The 24,282-nt window shown below is 43.6% G+C and overlaps 1 protein-coding gene across 5 annotated transcripts in view; it reads left to right on the top strand.

Annotated features, from left to right (window-relative positions):
* VEPH1 (ventricular zone expressed PH domain containing 1) overlaps positions 1 to 24,282 on the top strand; it is a 2,478,904-nt gene that overhangs the window by 111,875 nt on the left and 2,342,747 nt on the right. For 3 of the 5 annotated variants that reach the window (XM_069618442.1, XM_069618440.1, XM_069618441.1), the window contains exon 3: positions 17,783 to 17,998. The exons of 1 other annotated variant lie outside the window; for it this stretch is intronic. In XM_069618442.1, coding sequence (XP_069474543.1) covers positions 17,783 to 17,998 — 216 coding nt within the window. Of the gene's footprint in view, positions 1 to 10,301; positions 10,427 to 17,782; positions 17,999 to 24,282 lie in introns of those variants that run through there. One more of the 5 variants, XM_069618444.1, reaches the window with a different exon arrangement.

The following is a 24,282-nucleotide window of genomic DNA, read 5'->3' as shown; positions in this document are numbered from 1 at the left end:
CTCCAAATGTCTGTATGTTAAAAATCTGACACTTCATCATCTGATGCCCATATTCCTTGCGCATATTTGTGAAAAATTTAGATATGGTGTTCTGGATGAAAAGGGCAGAATCCTGTCAGAAGTGGACACAACATCTTACAAAGACAGGGATCGGATGGTTTGGTGCTACAGAAAATATGTTAACTGGACATAGAATATTAGAAAAATTGTACATAGATAAATATGCATTTGAATCAAAAATAGATTTGTGTGCAAAGTGACAAGGGGAGGATTCTCTGACCCATAAACATACCTCATCACGATGACCTCCATTTCCTTCCCCCAATCAAGGGAGAGAGGAGAATTTGGCCAATGATAAGTTGTGAGGGGCAGGCTTAGTTATGCCCACGCACACACCCATTTTGGTGATGCAATTTGTGATATAAGTAAGGATGGCAAGCCTTAGTAGTAAAAAAAATAGCTGCTTCTTGCTTGCAACTGCTGAAATTCATTTTCACTCTGATAATCATTCCTGAATCATTGCTAGTGTTGACCTGAACTAATTCAAAGTAGCTATCACCTACCCTGAATCTCCTATAGGGAATTGAAATCATTTTTAGCATATTTTTCACTTCATTGCAAATCACATGTAAAAGTATTTTTGACTGTTTAAAAGCATACCGGTTGCTCTAAGGGTGCTAGGGGGGAACTGAAATGATTTTGATTGTATTCCTGAAACTTGTGTGCCCTCATTTCCATCTCTTCATATTGCATAGGGGGGGAGTGAGTTGTCATAAAGAAAAAAGGGATCATCTGATCTATTGTTGAAACCATATCAGTTTATTTCTGTGCTGCATTCTTCCATCATTGCTTTTCCTTGAAACCATAAAAGTATTCTCTGATACCTTATCCTTTCTATACCAACTCCTAAGTAATTAAAGAATTGTGCTAGTGTAATATTATCCATTGTTGATCACTGTTATCTTCATAAGTGTGCTATCAAATATTAATTTATTCATAAAAGTGTGATATATATATATTGTTTAATTTTTCAAATAAATCTTTTAATTTGCAAAACAAACCTACTTCTTGGCTCAGTGAGGTCAGGGGGATTCTAGGAGAGGGGCGTTATATAAGGGTTCATCATCCAGATTTATGAACTTGTCATAAAAATATATAAATAAGGGCTTCCATTGGGCATCCCAGACTAGGCATTGACTTAGTTGGAGTGCTGAATTGAAGTCACTTACAAAGTGTGGGCTCGTCCGGGACGTCTGGATTAGAGCTACCACTTGTGCAGCTTAATACAGTGTGCTAACTGACAGGATACATAAATCCTGTTGGATCACCACGCTGTGTTACACTGTAAAAGCACACCTCAAAAGAAGGACGCTCTAAGGAAACTGTCTGTTTTGCAAAATAAAATACTAACTTCTGTAAGTCAGGAAGGAAATCAATTTCCAGAATTACGACACTAGTACACATCAAAATAGCCAGAGAGAACCTCTTACATAAGTTATTTGAGAGAGGCGAATGGACGGAACAGGATCAGACGGTGTGGTTGCAGGCAATCACACCCCAGATCACTGCAACAGGGTCAGATAAATGGAGAGATCAGGGTCCCTTACATGTGGCCCTGAGTGAACTATACAAAGCCCCTAGAGCCAAAGATGAGCACGACAAGATTGCCAGGATAGTGGCATATTTATATTTATATATGGGAGCCATACAGGACAAATGTGCTGAAGGCCAAGATATGGTAAATAGGCAACTGATGGCATTAGAGAAGGCCCAATCTGACCTGGACTCTTCTGAGCAGAGGCTGCACTGGAGGCAGGAGTCAGAAATTATAGTAGACAGTATCTCATTAAAATAAAAGAGGATATGGGTATCCTGCAACAGGAAAAGGCAGACCAGGATTCCAGATTTCTGGCCTTGCAGAAGGAGTACCAAGAATGTTTGGACTTCCTACTGCAGAGCCAGAAAAATCTGGAGCAACAACTGGACTTCAACAGGGCATGCACAGAGCAGGTAGTCACCCTGCAAAGCCACCTAGATAAGGAAAAGGCCGAGAGCAATAAACTGATTTTGAAAGACCTGGATACCCAGGCATAGTTTGATGAGGAGCGCCAGAGAATGCGGGTGCCCTTCAAAGGCAGAGGGACGACCTGGCGGGACAGAGACAGGCTCTTACTCAGGAAAGGGATACCTTAGGCCAGGAAGTCTGCCAATTAAAAGGGAAGTTGGAGGAAAATCACCTGGCCCTCCAGGGACTGGGTGAACTCCAAAAAGAGCACCAGAACTTGTTGGAGCACACCAGGAAGTTGGAAGATGCTCTGGCAAGAAAGGAGCAGGCCAGTAGGGACGGTACCCAGGAGGTAACCCTCCTGCAGCAAAGACTGGCCCAGTACTCCAAGACTAACCAAGAAGCACAGAGAGAGAATGAGGCTCTCTGCCAGCACAATGATAGGCTCCAGCAACAGGTAGCCATGCAGGAAAGACTGATAGAGTCTAGTAAGGCCTTGATTGAGGAACTGAAAGCACAGGCTCTGGCGTGGCAACAGGAAGCAGGGGCTGACAGAGATGAGGTTCGCTGGGAAAGGGAAACACCCAAGCATAACCTCAGGAGCCCTAGTACCAGAGGCCTTCATCTCTCCCAGTCCTTGGACTCTGCCATCCCCATGTCCCATGGCGCACATGAGCCCAAGGCCACGGGGATGGCAGATTACTATCCAGCCAAAAGTAGGGGGCTCATAGGCCAGTACCTCCCAGGAATGGATGGGCAGGCATCCGGGTATGGGCACCCAAGTACAGCGCAATTTAGTGGGGAACCCCTTGAGAGTAGGCCCTCTAAGGGCATTCAGAAAACCTCTGCCCAGTTAGGTCAGTGGGGGGGTACCCTTCAAATCCGGGCGGCAAGGAGGAATCTGAAGACTCCTCCGCGCGTCCCAGGACACAAGAGACTAGGTTCCTACATTCTGCTGGCCATTCCCAGGCTCGCAGAATTCGGGAAAACCTGGAAGATCAGACGGGCACCTCTGGGAGCAGTGCTTCTGAGTCAGAGGTTGAATGGACCAGGGTTACCCGAACCAAGAAGGCCAATAAGGCAAAAAGGGCCTTGCTTAAGGACCCCTTAAAACAGATTAAGGCAATCAGGAGTGTCATCACGCCTTATCACAAGAACTCCAAGTATTCTGTTTGGGAACACTTGGTGTTCTTTGAGCAAATGATGGAGACTTTCCATTTGAAAGACAGCAGTAGCTGCATTCAATATGTAAAATGGACATTCTCCCCAGAATACTCCAGTTTCTTTGCGGGGCTGGAGGACCAAAACTATTCAAGATGGTCCACATATAGGGCGGCCTACAATTTGCAATATAGGGAGGATCAGGCCCCACAAGAATTTGTGCAGGAATTGAAGCGTGCTTTTGCGCAGACTACCAAAAGGGTGCGCACGACAGTAAAGAGTTTGTAAATACTTTTTTCCATGCCTTACCCAAATACATCATGACCCAGCTAGTGAGAGATTTTCACGAGAAAATGTCACTAGACTGGGTCATTGAACAGGCCACCTGAATCTATGAGGTGCAGAAGTCCATAGAAAATAAAAGTAATGCGCAGAAAAGCCCCAAACCGACCAGCACCCCTGCTGCTGCTAAGGTGGCAGAGGTAAAGGTTGCCCCCATTTTAGATTTGGAGATGGGGGGCCTAAAAACCTGCCTGTGCAGAATAATTCTAAGCCCAGAAGGGCCTCGGGCCAGTCCCAGACAGGGAGTCAGGGAGGAAGTCCCACAAATGGGGTCCCTCACTCCCCTGACTATGTAAGTCCCCGGTACAAGGGAACCCGACCCATCCTGGGTTATGTGTGGACTCCTCCAGCCCAAGGGGGGGGATCCAGCCAAGCGCCTAACCCGGGGAACTTCCCTCCTAACTTCCCCCAGGAGGGCAGAAATTCACCAAATCCTGGCAGAACTTTTTTCCCAGGTATCTACACAACTTCCAGCCCCAAAATCATCCATCCTTCTTTCCCCAATTCCCTGAGTCCAGACCACCTAATCCGGGAGAGGGGAGGCCAAGGGTGGAGGGGTACCCAAATCTTCCCAACCCAGGGTTCTACCAGAGAAGGGATTGCTATCCTTCCCGGGATCAGCCCAGGGGAGGAAACAGAACCCTGTATTAGCCTGAGCGGGTTTTACAGTCAGAGTGCCAGGTCCAAAATACGGCACAGGAGCTGGGTCACGTGCTGAGGGCTCAGCAGAACCCCCAGATGAGCATGCCGGTGCAGAATGCCCCAAACTCTAGGCCTGGTGCTCCAGACCAATGACGGGGGCAGCACCCCGATAACCCACCGGTTCCCAGGGAGGAGGCACAAGGGAGGAAGCATCCTTCCCCACTTGTAAACCGCCCCTGGAAACCCAGGAACCGGAAAAAAAATCTCCTACCCCTGAAAGTCTGCCACCCAAGGAGCAGTGAGGAGGTAGGTAAAACAAAGGACCCAAAAAGACTCACTTTGAGGAGGAAGTACAGATCTTCCAATTTGAGGGAGGGGAATCCTCAGAGGATCCTGGGAAAAGGATCTTCTCCTTCAGACATGGGGGAACTCCTCCCAAAGAAAAATGGGTCCCAAGAGATTCACAGACAGACTGGATAGATGTGGGGACTGAGCTAGCGCCGCCCATCACCTCATCCCAGAACCAACAGCATCAAAATCCCCTGGTTCAAACCCATTCTGGTGACTGCCTCCAAAAAGGGGGGGGGGGCGGCCCAGAACCAAGGGAACCCAACATTTCTCCCATTGCTGGGTGCCAACATTTCTTTCAGATTCCAAAGACTCTCCACAGAATTCTGCCCAAACCTCTTCTCTTTGCATGTCCAAAACCAGAAAATTGGCCCACCAGTTGTCCAAAAATGTGCATTATCTGTGCCCCCCTGAGGAGAAGGAGGGAAGATACTATGCCCCGGTACAAGTACAGGAGCAGGATACAATTTCGGCACTGGTGGACACTGGATCCCAAGCTACCCTTCTGTCCAGAAGGGCCTTTGACGAACTAAATGCAGGAAGGGGGGATAATTACCGTATTCCTCTCACCTCTCTTCCTGGACAATTTCAGAACTTTGACAGGAAGGAAATTCCAGTCGAGGGAACTGCAGATCTGGACATTAAAATTGGGCAACACAAGGTGAAACACCCGGTCATAGTAGTGACTCCAGAGGGCACGCCTTGTTTACTAGGGAATGACCTCCTGAGAAGGTTGTCACCCCTAATAGATTGCGTAAACAAGGTCCTCTGGACCCAGGCTAGCTGACCAATAAAATTAAAACAGAGTGTCAACCATGTTAGTTTAAATGGCACATGCCACATGGTTGAACAAAAATCTGACCAAGTAGAATTTCACTTCCAGAACAACCAAATTCCAGATGTGACAGTAATAGCAGTAGGACAACAGACTGGTGATGGGGGGTCCTCTCTATTTCTGAAAATCAACCTTCCTTCCAGTTTAAGGTGGTATTCCACACTGGAAGGAAACACTCTGAAATTCTTTACTAATCCACAATCAGACATTCCCACCCCAATAGTCCAGAAAGATGTGAAATCAGCTCAGAGCCTGGCTGATGTTCAGCAAATTGGAGAGCAGTTGGTCATCCCTGTTCAGTTAAATGATGGGAAGGACTCTGTTCTCGCCCGAGTGTGTGTGAACAACGGTAAGAGCTTCATCAGCGAAGCCATGTTCCGCCAACTCCCAAAAGATCCAGCCATTCCCACATTCAAACTGATAGACACATGGGAAATGGATCTGGAAACACCCAATTCCAAACATCTCCTGCCAAGCAGGTGTATGCTCAAAATCTCCATTGGCAACAAGAGCATAGCCCATAATTGTTGGGTCGTGCGAGACATCACTGCTGCCTTTTACTTAGGCAGTGACATTCTCAATCGTTTTGCCATTAGTTTGGACCTGATAAACTTCAAAGTTTGGTCCCGCTTAGCTGATAATCCCATGAGCTTTGATGATCCAGAAAAAGCATTTAGGTCAGCTCAATCGCTACCTAATGCAGTTGAAATTCAGATTAAAGAGGATGTCACCATCCCAGAAAGGACCCGACAATTCTCCCTGGAAGTGAAAGTTAAAAGAGGACAAAAATAGGAAAACCCTGATGCTTATATTCATCTAAATGCTTCTCTCCAACAGCAAGGGTTGGGGGTAAACCCAACACCATTAGTCAACGTAGAACATGACACCATTCCAATAGAGGTGGATAACAGCGACTTAAAGAGTATTACTCTAGCCGCAGGCACCATTATTGGAATGGCGGTTGATGACCAACATTTTTCCATTGATTTTGGAAATGAACTGTTAGGACCAATCCCCAAGGACTGTTTTGACAGTGAAAGTGATGACAACACAACGCCAGACAGGATCCTTACCCGGCATGGGGGGAACCTCCTGGTGTACACTTCCTGCCCTTATGGTAAGGAAGATGTGACTTGTGAATTCAGAGGGGATGAGGTGATTTTCCAGGTCCATGAGGGCTGCCTTTCCCACCTGAAGCCTCCAGTCCAAATCAGCACTCTGACCAGGGACTTCTCCACCCAGCTGGAGGAGGCCGCTGAGATAGCAAAACCAGAAGTCTTTCCAGGCTTCAGGCAGATGGTTGAAGACAGAGTCAACCTAGCTGATGCCTGTGTGATTCTGGAGCAGAAGCAAAAGTTGAAACAACTTTTCTTGGATTTTCAAGATCTCTTTGCGGTGGACTCATATGACTGCGGTCGCACCGACATCCACACAACAACAATTCCCACGGACCCTGGCATGATTCTAGTGTTTGTGAAGTAATATCGCTTGCCTCTCGTATCCATGAAGTCCCTTACTGAAATAATTAAGAACCTTGAGTCCCGGGGGATAATCCGTCCAGTACACAGCACCTTCAATTATCCGGTGTTGGGAATATTGAAGCCAAGCGGCCAGTGGAGACTCTGCGCCGACCTTAGGGAGCTCAACAAACGGGTACATACTTCCCGATGGCCTCTTCCCTACATTGGCCAAGGGCTGGCCCAGATCCAGGGGTCACAGGTATTCACTGCAATAGACCTGACCAATGGATACTGGACTGTGCCTGTCAGTAGGGAGGACCAATACAAACTGGCTTTTACCTTTGGCGGCCAGCAGTACACATGGACCCGGACTCCCTTCGGATACCTCAACTCCGGCAATTTATTCAACATTTTCCTACACAAGGCCATGCCCGATCTGGGTGCGAGGGGTAACCTGGCTTATGTAGATGATGTCCTCATCAAAAGCTCATCTGTGGAGGAACAAATAGCGGAGATCCGTTATGTTCTGACCCAGTTGAGGGCCGCAGGAGCAAAACTTTCCTTTCAGAAAGCACAGTGGTGTAGAACCTGTGTTAATTTCTTGGGGCGTGAGATTACTTCTCAGGGTCTCTGTCCCCAGGAAAAGAAAGTGGAAGCACTTCAGATACTGAAAGACCCCACAACTCTGCGGGAACTAAGGAGCCTCCTTGGACTGACTAATTACAGAAGAAAGTTCATTGAGGGCTACGCAGTGATCACCAGACCCCTGATTCATCTCTTGGAGGGGGGGTCAAGTGGGAATGGGATCCAGAACAATCCGAGGCAGTAAAACAGCTCAAAAGAAGCCTCTCACAAGCGCCTTGCCTAGCTTACCCTGTCAGAAACAAGGAGTTTTTCTTGGAGACAGGGTTCTCTAATAGATGCTTGACTGCAGTATTATATCAAAAGCATGGCAAGGTCAATAAAGTAATCTCCTATGCGGGCAAAACTTTATCCTCTGTGGAGGAAAAATTCAACGATTGTGAGAAGGCACTCCTGGCAATGGTGTGGGTATTGAAGAATTACCGCCCGTTTATCCAGGGGGGAACACATCATAGTGCAGACTCCACACCAGCCTCTGCAATATCTCCAAAGTGACAGAATCCGGGCCGGAAATGTGAGTAATTCCCGAATACCTTCCTGGATTCTGTCAATGCAAGGCTTTCCTGTGGAGGTCAGATATGGCCAAAACAAGAAGAGTCCCCTCGCGCAAGGTCTGGCTGACTTGCATGTTTGTGCCAGAGAAAACTGTCTTGAGGACGAAAGTCTAAAAATCAAGGAAAACATGGAGGCGTACCTTAATTCCCCACACAAAGTCTTTGAAGAAGACAAGTGTGAGGGAAAGCCCACTGTCCATGTGGACGGATGCTCTTACCATGTTGACAACAACGGGGAAAAAGAACTTGTGGCCGGCGTAGGGAATGCATGGGTGAATGAGTCCCCAGAACCCTCCGCAGGGTACAAGATTGGTCCCCCACGTAGTCAGTTGGCAGAGTTGATGGCTGTGCATCAAGCCATCCTCACTGCTGGCCAACATCAACTCCACAAACTGGTCATAATCACAGATTCGGATTATGTACGGAACGGGTTTGTGGAGTACATGGTTAATTGGAAAACCAGAGGCATGTTATGTGCTAATAACAAACCCTCAAAACATGGGTAGTTAATCCAAAACATTGATGATCTGGTCACCTCGACTTGGATGACCATCTCCTGGAAAAAGATCAAGGGTCATTCCAAAGTAGAGGGACCAGACAAAACTGGAAATTACTTAGCTGATCAGCTGGCCAAAACCGGGGCCATCCAAGGGAAACTAATAGAGATTGAGTCCTTGTTGGGGGAAATCCAGGTCACTGCTATCACTAGGTCCCAGACAAATGCTCACAATGATCTTTCAACTGCAGAATGGAGTAAGGAGACCCCAGATGCTGATTTGATTACGGCTCAGAAGGGGGATCCGATAATTGGTAAGTTTTACCAACACATTGAGGACCCTGAGAACTTTCCCCTGACGGATGCCGATTACATTGCGAAAGAGGACCTCAGAGTGTTGATGAAATGTCCAAAAATGTTCCGAATCCAAGACGGTTTGTTGGTAAGGAAATCCCAAGCTGGCCATGATCAGTGGGTGGTCCCTACCTCATTCCGAAGCCCGATGTTAAGTCACGCCCATGATGTGGCCACCGCCACTCATAGGGGGTTTCATACAACACTTGAGATCTTAAGATAGGTTGCATACTGGCCACACGTGGGGCAGGACCTTGACCAATACTTGAAGGGGCGTCTTGTGTGTGCGCACAATTTCATCCAACATCCCTCACACACCGTGCGCCTCTCCAAAAGAGGGGGATGACACTGCCATGGTCAGATTTGCAAGTCGACTTCATAGGCCCTGTGATTCGCTCCTCTAGGGAAAATAAGTACATGTTGACGGTCACATGCTTATTTACTAAATGGATGGAATGTCTCCCGGCCCCAAACTGCAAGGCAGAAACAGCAGCTGCCCTGATGATCAACCACATCTTTTCCCATTTTGGTCAACCCAAAGGATTGAGTCAGACAGAGGTAGCCATTTCACCAGCGAAGTAATGACAAAGATGTGGGAGATACTGGGGGTGAAAAGGAAGCTAGATATTGCTTACCAGCCAGCCTCTTCTGGTGCAGTAGAACGTTACAACCGAACCATTGTGAGCATCTTAAAAAAGTTTGTGGCAGAATCTGGGCCAAGTTGGGATATCCGATTACCTCTTTTCCTAATGGCCATCAGATCTACCCCTTCATCTGCAACTAAAATGTCACCATTTGAGCTGATGACTGGACGCAGGATGGTGCTTCCCCAGCATTTGCTTTACAGGACCCAAGAGCAAACATTGATCAATGCCTCTACAACTCATGAGTATGTTGAAAATTTAAGGAAACACCTTCAACATGCTTTTGACTATGCTCAGCGAAACCTAGAAAGATCAGCCGATAGCATGAAGACTCATCATGATTTGAAGACTACTAGGAAAGAATACAATGTGGGAGACCGGGTCTAGCTATACAATTTCCAAAGGAACCAGGCCAAACAGCGGAAATTTCTGCCTACATGGAAGGGACCTTTCGAAATTGTAGACAAGATCTCACCAGTCGCCTACAAGATCCGCATCCCCGAAGGCAGTTTGGCGGAAGGGGAAGACAAGTGGGTCCATATTAATCAGCTAAAGTGTTGCCATCCCAGGCACACTCTGCAGCAACTGGAGGAGTCCTCTGCAATCCCAGAGGGGGCCGCTCCAGATTAATAAATTTCCAACCCTAAAATATCCCATACATAGTCTCTAAAATACAAGGATAAGAATGCAAATGTCTCCTGATTGATAAAATGTATATGTTCACCCCACCACATTAATAGTGGTGGGGAAATGTCTGCGAATATGTTTCTGCCGCTTTTGCTTTGTCATCCTAGGTGAGAAGAGAGAGAGATAAACCATGGAGACTGCCCAAGGAGGACGACCCAGGGACTGGGAGCAAATATCCGAGTGGGGTACCGCCCAATACTCCCAGTCAGAACCGGTTGGGAGAACCAGATGATCCAGCACCGAGGAGAAGAAGCAGGTGACCATCTTCGCGTGTATCAAAACATCCTTTACACCCGACTCCCCCTCGACTCGAAATAAAAGTGCAGTCGGGCGGGGGGGACTTGTCAGGTGTATTGACCCATGTTCGAGTTATTATGCTGCAACATTTGGTGCTGTGGGCTTAGAAAATCCAAGATGGCCGAAAAGCCCACATTTGCACCAGAATCCAGGAATACCGTGCAGTTTTTGCGCACACCAAAATGGTCGCCTGACCTGCCACCCACCAGTGCGAGCGTGATGGGCTAGAAGCGCCATGAGTGAAACGTGGTGCCAAAGGAAAAACAGCAGTGCCTGTTAGCTCAAAAAGCACTTTGAAATCACCTTTGTTTCTCTGAATGCAAGCTCAAAATGCCTATTTCAAACATTGCAAGATATTCAAAAATCTTACTGAACACCAGCAGACATCTGGTAGAATGAAGTCTTGTGTGCATACAAAATCTGGAAAGATTAATAGCCTAAAATAATGTTCATAACAAAACTGGCTGAGCTGTGGATGTCAGCAGCTCAAGTGAAATTGGATTTAAAGCCACTAAAATTGAAATGTTTAAAATAAATGAGTGACCCACTTTTGAGTGTCACATAGGTTGCAACTGTTTAAATGTCATAGTTTTGAACTTAGAATCAGCGTTCCAGCTGCATGTGTAAAAATTGTAAGTTTGATTTCAATGAAGAAAAATTGGAATAAAGTTGACCTTTGGCTGAAGCCTGGCTTAAAGGGATTGAATTCTGCCTGGCAACTAACTCCGACAGGAGTTGAAACTTGCCCAGCAACTGCATTCACAGGCCTGGCCTGCCTTCTGCTGCCCCCACCAAAAGGAGATTACACCTCTCTGATTGAATCAGTGGAGGGGTACCTGGGACTGCAGGGAAACAGAACAATGAACTTCCCTTGGCTCAAAGCAATTGCTAAATCAGGAGGTCGTAAATGGCTTCCTCTTGGAAGGAACTGGAAGGGGCACTGCCTCTGTGAGCCAGCTGAGCTTGGAGGAAGTGGACAAACCAGAAATTCTCCCATGTGCTTTGGGACTTAACCACACCCATCTGGGCCTGAGCATGATTTTAAAAAGATGGATAATTCATAGTACTAAATTGTCAAAATTATAAAAATAATATCATTATTCCTGTGATTTTTCTGTGCACATTTTAAGAGGTGCTAGGACTCTGTGGTATGTTCTGGGGGATAGTAGCGGAAAATAGGGTATTCATCCAAAAGTCTGTATGTTAAGTATCTGACACTTCATCATCTGATGCCCATATTCCTTGCACACATTTGTGTAAATTCTGGAAAAATTTAGATATGGTGTTCTGAATAAAAAGGGCAGAATCCTGTCAGAAGTGGACACAACATCTTACAAAGCCAGGGATCGGATGGTTTGGTGCTACAGAAAATATGTTAACTGGACATATAATATTAGAAAAATTGTACATAGATAAATATGCATTTGAATCAAAAATAGATTTGTGTGCAAAGTGACAAGGGGAGGATTCTCTGACCCATAAACATACCTCATCATGATAACTCACCATTTCCTTCCCCCAATCAAGGGAGAGAGGAGAATTTGGCCAATGATAAGTTGTGAAGGGCAGGCTTAGTTATGCCCACACAGACACCCATTTTGGTGATGCAATTTCTGCTATAAGTAAGGATGGCAAGCCTTAGTGGGGGACTTCCAGATTCAATCATCACCTGAACATTGGCGGGATGCTCTGCACAAGAAAACCAGACTCCAAATTCCAGAACTTTGAAGCAGAGGGCCTACTGCAAGCTGAACTCTTCTCAGCTGGCCTTCCAATCTTGCAAACTGATTTTACCCCAGACTTCCAAGGGACACATCAGATTAAAACAGCTGGGCTGTGCTGTTTCTGCTTCTGGCTAGAACTCTGTGCCAGAACCAGACCCAGAAAGCAGAGTTGTATCCAGAACCCGTCAGACCCAGACCAGACCGCTGTGCAGTGCCGATAGCAGACAAACCGAGACCGCTGTGCAGTGCCGATAGCAGACAAACCCAGAACGCTGTGCAGTACCAGACCCAGACCAGAGGCCACGCTGTCAGCAGAACCAGTGGCGGCCTATTCCTGTCCAAAATTAGGAGTGAGTATCCACCTGTCCAGAACTGCATAGAAATCGTTTGTCCATTCTGTAATTTCAAAGCTGTGAAAGTGTCAGTTGTCATTCTGAATCTTTCCTTAATTTCTGAAAATCTACCTCCACAAAAACGTCCGTATCTTTTGAACCGTATGTCCTAGAAGCTAGAATTTTAAAGCTAAGCACCTATGCTTTCCAACGAACCTAATACTCCCCTAATAATCCCATCTCCTTATAGTTTTTCCGTAATCGCGATCGACGCACTCGGAAAAAGTGCAGCGAATTGCAATTTAACTCCATTTCACCACTTGTAAAAAAATAGCTGCTTCTTGCTTGCAACTGCTGAAATTCGTTTTCACTCTGATAATCATTCCTGAATCAGTGCTAGTGTTGACCTGAACTAATTCAAAGTAGCTATCACCTACCCTGAATCTCCTATAGGGAATTAAAATCATTTTTAGCATATTTTTCACTTCATTGCAAATCACATGTAAAAGTATTTTTGACTGTTTAAAAGCATACCGGTTGCTCTAAGAGTGCTAGGGGGGAACTGAACTGCTTTTGATTGTATTCCTGAAAACCTGTGTGCCCTCATTACCATCACAACATATTGCATAGGGGGGAGTGAGTTGTCATAAAGAAAAAAGTGATCATCTTATCTATTGTTGAAACCATATCAGTTTATTTCTGTGCTGCATTCTTCCATCATTGCTTTTCCTTGAAACCATAAAAGTATTCTCTGATACCTTATCCTTTCTATACCAACTCCTAAGTAATTAAAGAATTGTGCTAGTGTAATATTATCCATTGTTGATCACTGTTATCTTCATAAGTGTGCTATCAAATATTAATTTAATTACAAAAGTGTGATATATATATATATTGTTTAATTTTTCAAATAAATATTTTAATTAGAAAAACAAACCTACTTCTTGGCTCAGTGAGGTCAGGGGGATTCTAGGAGAGGGGATTTATATAAGGGTTCATCATCCAGATTTATGAACTTGTCATAAAAATATATAAATAAGGGCTTCCATTGGGCATCCCAGCCTAGGCATTGACTTAGTTGGAGTGGTGCTGACTTGAAGTCACTTACACTGGGAAAGGTGTCAAAGATTCCCAACAGTTGACAAAAGATTTCCTGGGTGGCCCTCTGTATGCTGTGGGGGAACCTCCAAGGGCCATATGCAAAAACGAAAATGTCTCTGAAGCTGCAGGCTACAGTAAAAACCAAGTGTATGATATCAATTACATCAGATTGGGTTTTAGCAATTTTAACTGCATTTCCCAATATGCCACTATATATACACCTTGGTATAGCTTTATATTTATATTTATCCAAAGTATTACCACCATGCAAATGAGGATAGGCAGTTAAAGGGAGTTTAAACATGGGCGCTAGTACATTTACAGGTTGCCTATGCCTTTTGGAACAAACTTGATTCCAATAGACTAGTTTAGGAAGGACAATGTTACTTTTCAGCTGCCATTTAACCAAATCAAATTGCAACTGCTCCTGTGTCAGTAGACAAGGCCCAGCAGAGTACACATGTGTTCACTACACTTTTCAGCATGGAGCATTGGAAAGTGAGGTCTGCTTAGCAGAACACACTTTCTGTGACAGATGACCACCATTTTGAATAACAATAACAATGATAAAGAGAGAGAAGCGGATGGCTTTCTGTCACACAATTATTGGTGAATAAAACACATAAACATGATATTTATTCAACATTATAAATATTATTTTCATAATCATATTTATTCAGGATCTTAATTTTTTGTGCATCTCATTGGAATCAAGTAATGGGATAGGTGGAATATTTTAATGCATATTAATCATATTGTCTACATTTTAGAATGTATGTATTTTGTAGTGATCACATCCCAATGCTGTAGCACGATTGAATTTATCATAAACACTGTAAAGAAATCTATAATTCATGTGCTGTCATTTAGACAATGTATTAAACAGGATCAACTAGCACAAATATACATTCTGTTTGCTGTAATGGCGTGACAAGGCTTCAACTTGCATTCACATAACCTGCAATACATGTAGAAGCCTTGGTTCTGCAGCCCATGGATTTTAGGTATGTGCCAATTTAAAATCTACAATATTATAACCCCCGTCAAATGCTCTGGGCAGCTTTCTTTTGCATTATTTTCATTTTAAAATGCCATTACTGAAGGGTGGTCAACGCACACAAATCAGTGATTCCACCTCTGATGAGCAGTAAAGTCCAAGCTGCTACTGTAGGTCACAGACTTTATTCATCAGAGCACAAGCTATCGCAGACACGCTTTAGTCTAATATGGTTCCAACACTAAGGTGTAGATTGTGACCCTAAACACCATGCTTGCGACCCATTTTTTATTTTTTTTAAATATATATTTGGATACATACAAGGAAACAAGCTCTTTTGGCCACAAAGAAGTGCACACAAGGTAATATAGTAGATACATGGAAGGCAGTGAGCCTTTATTTAATGGGAAGAGTTTGAGTGCCATGATGATTGGGTTTGAGAAGGGGATTGTTGGACAGATACTGGTAACAAAATGGTGGACCAACTGAGGACAAGTGTCAGCAGGTAGACATTCTAGACATTCTAGACAGCTGAGCATGAGCTGTGACCTCAAACTATTAAGTTATTATTATTATTATTATTATTATTATTATTATTATTATTATTATTATTATTATTATTATCGTATTTACTGAGTGTCAACATAGCACTTTACAATCATAGGTGGAAGAACAAGGTGAGGGAACCATCGAAACAAGGGAGTGAGGAGCTAAAACCAGGGTTAAGGGGAGTGGGACCTTTTTTAGCAAGGGATCTAGGAGCAACCAGTGGGATCGGATAACCTAGTCTCGGGTAGGATTAGGAGTTGAGGGTGTGTTGACCCAGGTGTTTGGGAGTAGCCATTCCTTGGAGAGGAAGGGCTTGGGCTCCTTACTGAACTGTCTTCTGGTTCTTTCTTTCCTGCACCTGCAAAGTTCAAGTCTGCACATGTTCTGAATTCCAGTGGATTGTAGACCTCCAGAGATGCTGAGTTTCTCAGTGAGATAGCTTTTGGACATCAGGGTTCCAGCCTCGTAGATGATACAGCAGGATTTGAAGATGATACAGGCTTTCAAAGGGAGCCAGTGCAATTCGATGAATGCCAGGATGAAAGGGTCGTCACTAGAAGGCCTGCCAAAAGATCATTGCCACTATCCAGGTGGGAGAGGACCAAGGCTTGAATAGCAGATCTGAAGTTGTTTTCTTGGATAAAGGGCATGATTGTTTGCAGGAGAGAAAGTTGGTATCAAGCTGTTTGTGTCTTCCTTGGTATATGCTGTTTGAAGGAGAGTTGACGGCCAATGTCAAACCAAAGGGCTGTGGCATAGGTGGCTAGCTGGGATGTGAAGCCATCAAGGTGCATAGCAAAGACCCATGTCTCGATGTCATGTTATTCAGTGTTTTTGTTCTGCATCAGGAATTCAGTCTTGGGGGCGTTGAGCTTTATGTAGGCAATCAACATACACAACTGGATCAAATAGAGGCAGGTTTTGAGCCTTTGGATGTCTTTGATGGAGGATATCTTGCTGTATGCTTGTCATCTGCATATTGGTGGATGTGAATGTTGTGTGGATTGAGGAGGGTTCCAAGTGGTTCTGTGTAAAGATTGAAGATCGCAGGGGAGAGTGTGGATCCTTGCAGGACTCCAAAGGTGATGAGTAGACTTGGTGACCTGGAGGAATTCATTTGTACAAACTAGTGGCGATTAGCAAGGAAGGATTTGAACCAGCTGAGGACAATAAAGTGTTTGTATGATGAGGGAAAGATAGGGAAGAGTCTGGTGAGGGAGGTTTTAAGAAGTAAGGCTGGAGAGGTTAGTCAAGAGCATAAGTCAAAAGTGAAGAGCCAGGCTTTCAATTTGCTTTTGAATACATTAATGTGGACCTTGTTTTGGATTGTAGAGGGGAGAAAGTTCCAAGTAAGCAGAGCAAGAAGAGTGAAAGAGCGAAAGTGAGCACAGGGTGTGCGAGGTGCCACAAGGGTGTTGGAGGAGGCAGAGCGAAAGCTGCAAGAGGATTTGTAGGGGTTGATAGTAAAGGATAGGTATGGCGGTGCCTTACCATTGATGGAATTATTAGGAGAAATTTGAATTTGGCCCTGTTTTGCATAGTTAGCCAGCCAGTCCGCTTGTCGACAGGAGAAAGTAGGGGTGAAGCGAGGGAGTTGAAAGAGAGTTCTAATAGCAAAGTTAATAAGCTTGAAAAGTGGACAGAATGCGTAGTTTGGAAGACCAAAGAGGATAGTAGTGTACTACTCCAGTTTAGAGAAGACACAAGTGGTTAGGAGATGTTTGGAGTTTTTGAAGGTAAGGAGGTGCCTGATTTTACTGATATTTATGAGGTTGAGGTCGGCCGCCATTGCAGTTTTAGAGATGAAGGTAGAGAATGTGTGTGCAGGGTCATAGATGACACCAACATGTCTAGCTGAAGAGAAGTATTGAATTGTGTGCATGATTAGCATTCACATAGTGCTGAAGCAACTTTCCAAGTGTGAAAAACTGAAGAACAATTAACTCAAAGCTTTCAAGTTAACCTTCTAATCAATCTTTTCGTTTCATGCTGTGTTATTATAGAAAAGGGAAACCCCGTTCAAATCAGTTTTGGTCCCCCTCAAACCGCTAAGTCACAAGGATTCCTCACTGGACCACAAACAACCACAGAAACATTCTGCATTTGACTTCATAGTAGAGGAGTGGTGGTCAAGGTAAACATCTGATTCCGGCTCATGTGTAGCGCGTTGCTTGTGTTTTACCCCTTGCAATTACTTCCTTCTGGTTCAGTGGCTATAGTTATTCAATAGCTACACAGAAGGTTCAAAGAGATTATCCATGGGAATACATAATCACTTTGTTATTTCTGCTATATGGTGCATGGGAAACACAGGCTGCTAAATGTGTATTGGTCCCACACAAAATTTGAGTCTTGAGATGTATAACTGTTTCCATCTGTTATCTCCCGAAAAGCATGTTTAACCTTTGGTTGTTGTCCAGTGACAATACATGCCCACTGGAGACTGAAGGCCAATTCAATGGGATGACAGATCGCATTTGATCAGGTGCCCTTAGAGTCAAATTATTTAATTGCCAGCAGAATGAATGCATTGCCTTCAAAAACAGCTATTGAAGATAACATCCATCAAATGATATTATTTAACATGTGCAATTTCCTCCTTCTAAACATAGGATTACCAAAATAATGACAACGACCAGGCTGTGGTAGAGATCTGCATAACCCGCATCACTACCGCCATCAGAGAGACAGACTCAATTGAGAAGCACGGGGAAGCACTTGTCGCTCTGTGGGAGTCCTGCCTAGAACACAACCTAAAGCCTGCAGGGAAAGATGAAGACACCCCCCATGCAAAGATAGCATCGGACATCATGAGCTGCATCTTACAAGTAAGAGAGAGCCACTGCCACCTCCCAGACGCACCAAAAAGTGGCCATCTTTGACTAGTATTTTACTACCAATCTTGGGTGGATTTGTTTTCCTGATATTTATAAATTATGATTATGAAAATGTCCTTTGCATCTCATGTGTTTAGTGCAATGATGGGGTCATTACTTCCGTAAGGAATTCCCATACTGTTGCTATTGCTTCTATTGAGTGCAAGATACATACTATTTTCACCAGCTAAGCAATATCACAAAAGATAAAGTGAATACTCTTACCACCAGTGTTCAATTGTCTTTCGATTGTCATGGAGGCACGCTTAGCGCTGCAGGGATTTGAACCTGTGCAGTGCAATTTGATCACAGATCTCCGCTGTTGATCATCATGCAATTGGCTATCGCATTGATATTTGAAGATTCAAATCAGTGATCTATCTTTATTTTTGCAGCTTGGGTTTTTCTGATTTTAGATTGTATTGTTTTTTGTTTGGGAAATGGCCTTTTCTACCTAAGTCTTTCAATGGTGTTGTTATGGTCCACCCGGATGACCAATATGGACTTGCAAAGCCTTTATGCTACATTCCTTCATGTTGCCTGTGATTTGGGCCCATCCACTACTGGAACTGTCTGTTGCTGCTGATTTGATTGTATTTTATTTCACATTAGTGAAGGAGATATACTCAGCATGGGGCTTCCACAGATCTAACTTGAGGGCCCCTTTGATGCTGAAAAATGGCTTGGGGTGCTTTGTTTTTATTGTTCTTTCTGCACGCGGTGGGAATGAGACTTGGAATGAGATACTGCACTTGCACGTTCTGAATACTCACAAGGCATAGTAGGTTCGTCCTTTCTATCTTTTTCCTCCCACTGCTCTTACATTTTATATTTTTAATGTACTTCCCAGCATTGCTCCTTCCCTGCCCTCTGGGTGTTTTGAAACAGTATTTTCTTATTGTATAAGTGCCTAAAAAGCAAACAATAAATAAATAAATAAATAAATAAATAAATAAATAAATAAATAAATAAATAAAATAAGACTGGGCCCTTCAGTGCGTTTTCTTGTAATATCAGCTATGATTGGCATTGGTGAGATTTAATTATATTTTTCTTTTCATGGGACGGGTAGAGGACGATGTGCGGTGTGACAGTGTCCAGTATTTTTTTTGTTTTTGTTTTGGCTATTAGGTGATGCTGTAAGCACTGCCTATAAGCTAAAACTATTGGCATGGGAAGTTAAGATGGGAAAAGATGAGATGTGAGGAGTGACACGCCACCTACGGGCATTGTGCAAATTATACCCACCCATTGACCCCACAGGGCCATTGCAAGTCCTTATCACTATTCCCATGAACGACCTGTCCCTCTGCACCTATATCACAACCACCTGTGATGTCTTTGCGCTAGCTCTTTGTTAAGGGGATGCCATGGTTTTGCAGAGCAATCTCCTGACAGGCATTGGAATCATTGCTGCTGTATAGTAGTCTGTGGGTTAATAAAAATGTTCATTCAGTCAATTGATTTACAAGCCCTATATGTGTCCTTGCATCTGTTCCTTGCACTGATGCATTGCTAAAACAAGCACTGGCAAAGACAACAGTTTCCAGTCTTGTATAGAGAACAGATTGTCATTTGTCAGTCCCTGCCATAATATGCACAGATACTAACAGCGTTTGTCAGCTGTTGACATTTTTTGCCAGTTAGTTCCATTATGACTGCTTAGAGAATTCCTATGCCATGGCTACACAAAAGCCAAAACTGTTGGCTGTGTCAGTGCTTATGTCAATTTCCCATGGCAGGTGAAACTGGAGTTACCTTGATTGTATTGCTTTTCAGTTTTTGTATGTTTTTTGGGTACATTTATTGAGGTAATTTTGGGCACTTATTTTGAGTCTTCCGAATTCCACGAAAATCAACATCCTGCGTGTGTGATCCTTAGACTGCAGCTTAGAAGTATTTCTCCCGCTCATCTGCCTTTTTGACTTCCGTTGTTCAGTCGGTCAGTGCCCCTTTTGTTTTCCCCTCTATTTTCAAACTAGTCCAAATGTCAGCTGTTTGGAAAATTAATCTGATCTTGCAAATGAATACTGGCGCATCCTGTCTAGGAAAGTGCTTTCAGAGATGTGTTGCAGCCCACCTTAAACTCCTCTCTTTCCCCTTAAGTTTTTTCTCTGCGATCAATCCCTTTTCATCCAGAATGTGTCACTGAATATTGAAATGTTGCATCAATAACTAATTTAAATAAAAGGGACGTGTCACTCAGTCGACTACCATTCCATTAAGTTGTTAGTCATTGCCATGTGGGTACTGGAGCAAAAGGACCCAAAGCACTTTAATTCAATGTATTGGTTGTTTATTTTGGGAACTCATTTCCATAAAACACAAACATGAAATCGTTAAAAATAGTCACACATGCATAGCTTCCCATAGACTCGGCCTTATGATGTATAGGAGATGACATTAGAAGAAGCTGGAACCCAACCATGCCCACACCATCAGAGTATATCCTTTGAGCTTAATTTAAATTATATACAATGCACATTAAATTAGCAACAACAATAAAAGGCACAGACCCACAGACTGTGTATAATAACGTGCATACTCCTATCAATTGCACGTATTCAGCTGCTATTAAATATTGCCATTTATCTTTTTAAGGGCCTTGTTGCAGGTCTGTCAAAATGTACCTGGCGGATTATTGCCGTCTTGCTGCCTGGAATATGACATTATGTATCTATGATATGTTGTGCTATGACACCGGCTATATTCGTGTAACACTTCCTGTTTTAGATGTAGCGCCACAGTTATGACACACCCCAGGTGTCTTAATTGCGTATGTTACAACTGTGTTCAAATATAAAATGTAATTAAAGTTTTCTTAGAAATTTCATAAATAAAAAACATATATTAACATCTACTTACATTTGGCCTCATTACGACCCTGGCGGACAGGAAAAAAAACAACTCCGTGGGTAGCGTGGCACAGACACGCTGCATCAGGAGTTTTTTTTTTTTGGTGCCCTGGAATGGGCAATTACTGGGGTATTACAACCCCGGCAGACCCGGCAATCGCCCATACCAGGGCGGCGGAAAAATGTGTCCCCATTCCCATTGAGCCCCAATAGGGCTCAATGGGAATGGGTAAGCCGCATGCACCGGCACCATTCGTGAATGGTGCCGGTGCATGCGGCATGCTGTGCTCGCGGTTGCTGCTCTGCCCGCCAGGTCCGACCTGGCGGGCAGAAAGGCACCTGTGAGCACCACTCGTAGTTTTCTGGTATGGGTACTATGGTACCGGCAAGCTTACCGGTACCGTAGTTCTGGACCGGCAAACTTGTAATGAGGACTTAAATAGTGGAAACTGGAGCTTTCTTTCAAACGTCCCGCAAACACCATTTCAGGGGGACATGCAGGATCTTTATTAATTTAGTCAATGATCTTAACCCAGGATGCAAGAAAGGCCACTTAGGATTATTCTTGATTTTAGTAAAGCGTGATGATTTAGGCAGAAAATGTTGTTGTCCTATCATGCTAGGCATTGCTGTACCAGCCTGAGTGCAAAACTCTGCACAATGCATCATGTTCACACGTGCGCCAGTTTCTCCCTGATTCTGTGGGGAGCTAGGATGTATTTCTTTACCGCCGGCATTACCCTTGAGTCATTGGCCCCATCAACGTAGCAAAAGCAATGCAACGTTAGTTGAACTGCAAAAAGGTCAATAGCGAGGTCAGGCATCATTTTGCATAGCTTTATCGACCTCACACAAGGGCCGTACTGGGAGTTATTGGCTTTGAAGATCAAGTTAGTGAGGGCCTTTAACGAGGCGTGAGGGCCCATAAGGACGGTACGGTCCAAATGTCAGGTATGTAAAGCTATTAGAACCCATGGCCAAACACACAAAAAGTTTATGTAAAAATATTTATCTTTTTTTGTGAACTTAAATATTCCTGTTGAATAATTACGTTAAAAAAAAAAAGAAAAAATAACGGCAACAATATGGCATGCTTATTTTTAGTACATTATTCTTTTCATTTATTTAAAGTAAAAACAAACAAAAAAAGGACGTATTTGTATGTAAATGTCATTTTAAATGAGGTCACGAGAAGGGGGTGAAGCACTGTTAGTGCATGGCTTTCCGAGCTAAAAAAGAAAGCAAAAGCCAATTGTGCATGCTATACGAAAACTCGCCGTTATAAGGAAATTCCTAATCCATACCGGCTCTTATAGCCTGCAAATTGACCAATTGGGAAGGGCAATTTGCCCTCCCAGTGTTCTAATTGGTGTTATGCAGAAGAAAGGAACGTTCATACTGCTGGCAGTCAAAAGAACAAAGCAGAATCCCCTGCCAGTGTTCGTGATCGAAATACCATACCCTACAAAAATGGAAAGTAAATATAAAAGAATTACTGGTGCTCCATGCAATGATGATAACTAATAAAGGCAGCTGAAGGAACATTAATCTGCTGATCGATCATTGAGCCTTAGGGCCTGATTTACGGAAATGTTTAAACATGGGAAAAAGGCCCAAGGACAAAAATACTATTCTTTTTTAAAGGTGTACTAAGTACTCTCTAAAAAATATGTGTCATTTCTTGCACTAACTGGGTAGTTTTCTGTATGTTTATGGCAGCATCATACATCTTTCATATAGTACATGATTGTTTTACGGCATCATGCAGTATCATTTTGAAAAGATTTGCATGCTTCTTTGTCGAAATCGAATCCCACAATACAAATGAGGTCAAGTTGGTTGCGTCCGACAAGTACTCAAATCCTAATCCACCACGGATGGCCTACTGGAATATGATGATGTCTGAATACCTGTGCTTCTGGATCTCTTAGTGGCCGTCATGGTTGGCCAGTGTCCGCTCTTTTCAATTATTTCCACCCAAATGGACCTAAGTGTTCGATTGCTGGAGGGTCTATCATACTTATTCCTGAGTTGCTCTCGGGTTCCCCATAGCAGGAGCACATTGGTCCCAAGCCCTTAGCCTGTCATGCGGTTCCTCCCAGACTTGATCCTGTCTCCAATCTTATTAGACATCTTAAATAGAGTGAGTGGGAGATTGGTTGCTAGTCTTGGGTATGTCCACCCGCAAGTATGCTGATGACAAGCCATTGTTGCTTATAGTCTCATCCTGGCCAACATCTACTGTCGAAGGGATTGCCTTGCTGCCATAGAAAACTGGATGTCTTCCTTTCCCCTCAAAATCTGCTTCAGTAATGGAGAATTTGCAGTATTTATTTCCTAACAGCCCCCCTTTCCTGTGTCGACCTGACTGCTTTCCTTATTTTCGCTCTGTACATATTTCATCTCAGCTAATTAACTGTATTCCCTTGGTTGGATGTTGCTCTTTCCCTCAACTTTAATAGCTTTAAATTCATTGACATTTGCTCAAATTACATTTCTCTTTTTAAAAACATGTGCATTTTTTCTCTTCCTCGCATTTCTGCTATGCCATATAGACCCACGTTCTTTCCAGATTGGATGGCGGTAATGCCTCCTTCACATGCTTCTTACCGCATTTGTTGCCTCTTTGAAAGCTGCGGTTCTGTTTGTTTTAGGCTTGCGGTTGCTGCAAGCAATTGTCATTCAATATCTCCTATTTGGTTTTACTTACTCCAGCTTCCCTCCCGATTCTTCTTCTAAATCCAATGAAAAACATGGGGCCTCAGTTACTCGGTATTTGTCCTGAAGAAGCTATTTTATCGTGCCAGTAATTATCATATGGGCTCGAAATTGCTGTTTTACAATTCACTGGAACACCTTATGCTACTCCTGCCTTTTCTACTGTTGCTCCATTGTAATTGATTATTTATAATCTTAATACCCAGAGGTTTATAAGTACGGACTATGGGATCGAACCTGTGTTGCTCCATGTCGTCTTGCTTACAAGGCGAGCACGTTGCCCCTGAGCTATCCTCCCGAGACCATGGATGGAGAATTTGTTACCGGTCCATATTTGGCTCTGTACTATATTTCTGGAATGCATGAAAGTCCCAGAACACATTAACTTAAATATGCTCTTAACCTATGAATTCTCTTTTCTTTCAGTGCATCGTGTGTTGACCTTTTTTTTGTGTTTAAAGATTTTATTGGATGCATTAAGGTAAACAAGGCCAATAATACAAACATCATATAATGAAAATAGCGGTAAATGTAAAACCAGGCAGATAAAATAAAGTATGGATTAATACAAAAATAAGCCAAGCAACCTAACAGCCTATAGTTTCAAAACAGTCATATACATTTTTTAATCTTTAGGGGGAAGAACATTACACACAACAATAC

Source organism: Ambystoma mexicanum, chromosome 10, assembly GCF_040938575.1.
Source record: "Ambystoma mexicanum isolate Mex_15411 chromosome 10, UKY_AmexF1_1, whole genome shotgun sequence".
NCBI lineage: Eukaryota > Metazoa > Chordata > Amphibia > Caudata > Ambystomatidae > Ambystoma > Ambystoma mexicanum.
Note: the sequence above shows the minus strand (reverse complement) of the source record. Positions and strands in the feature narration are given on the sequence as shown.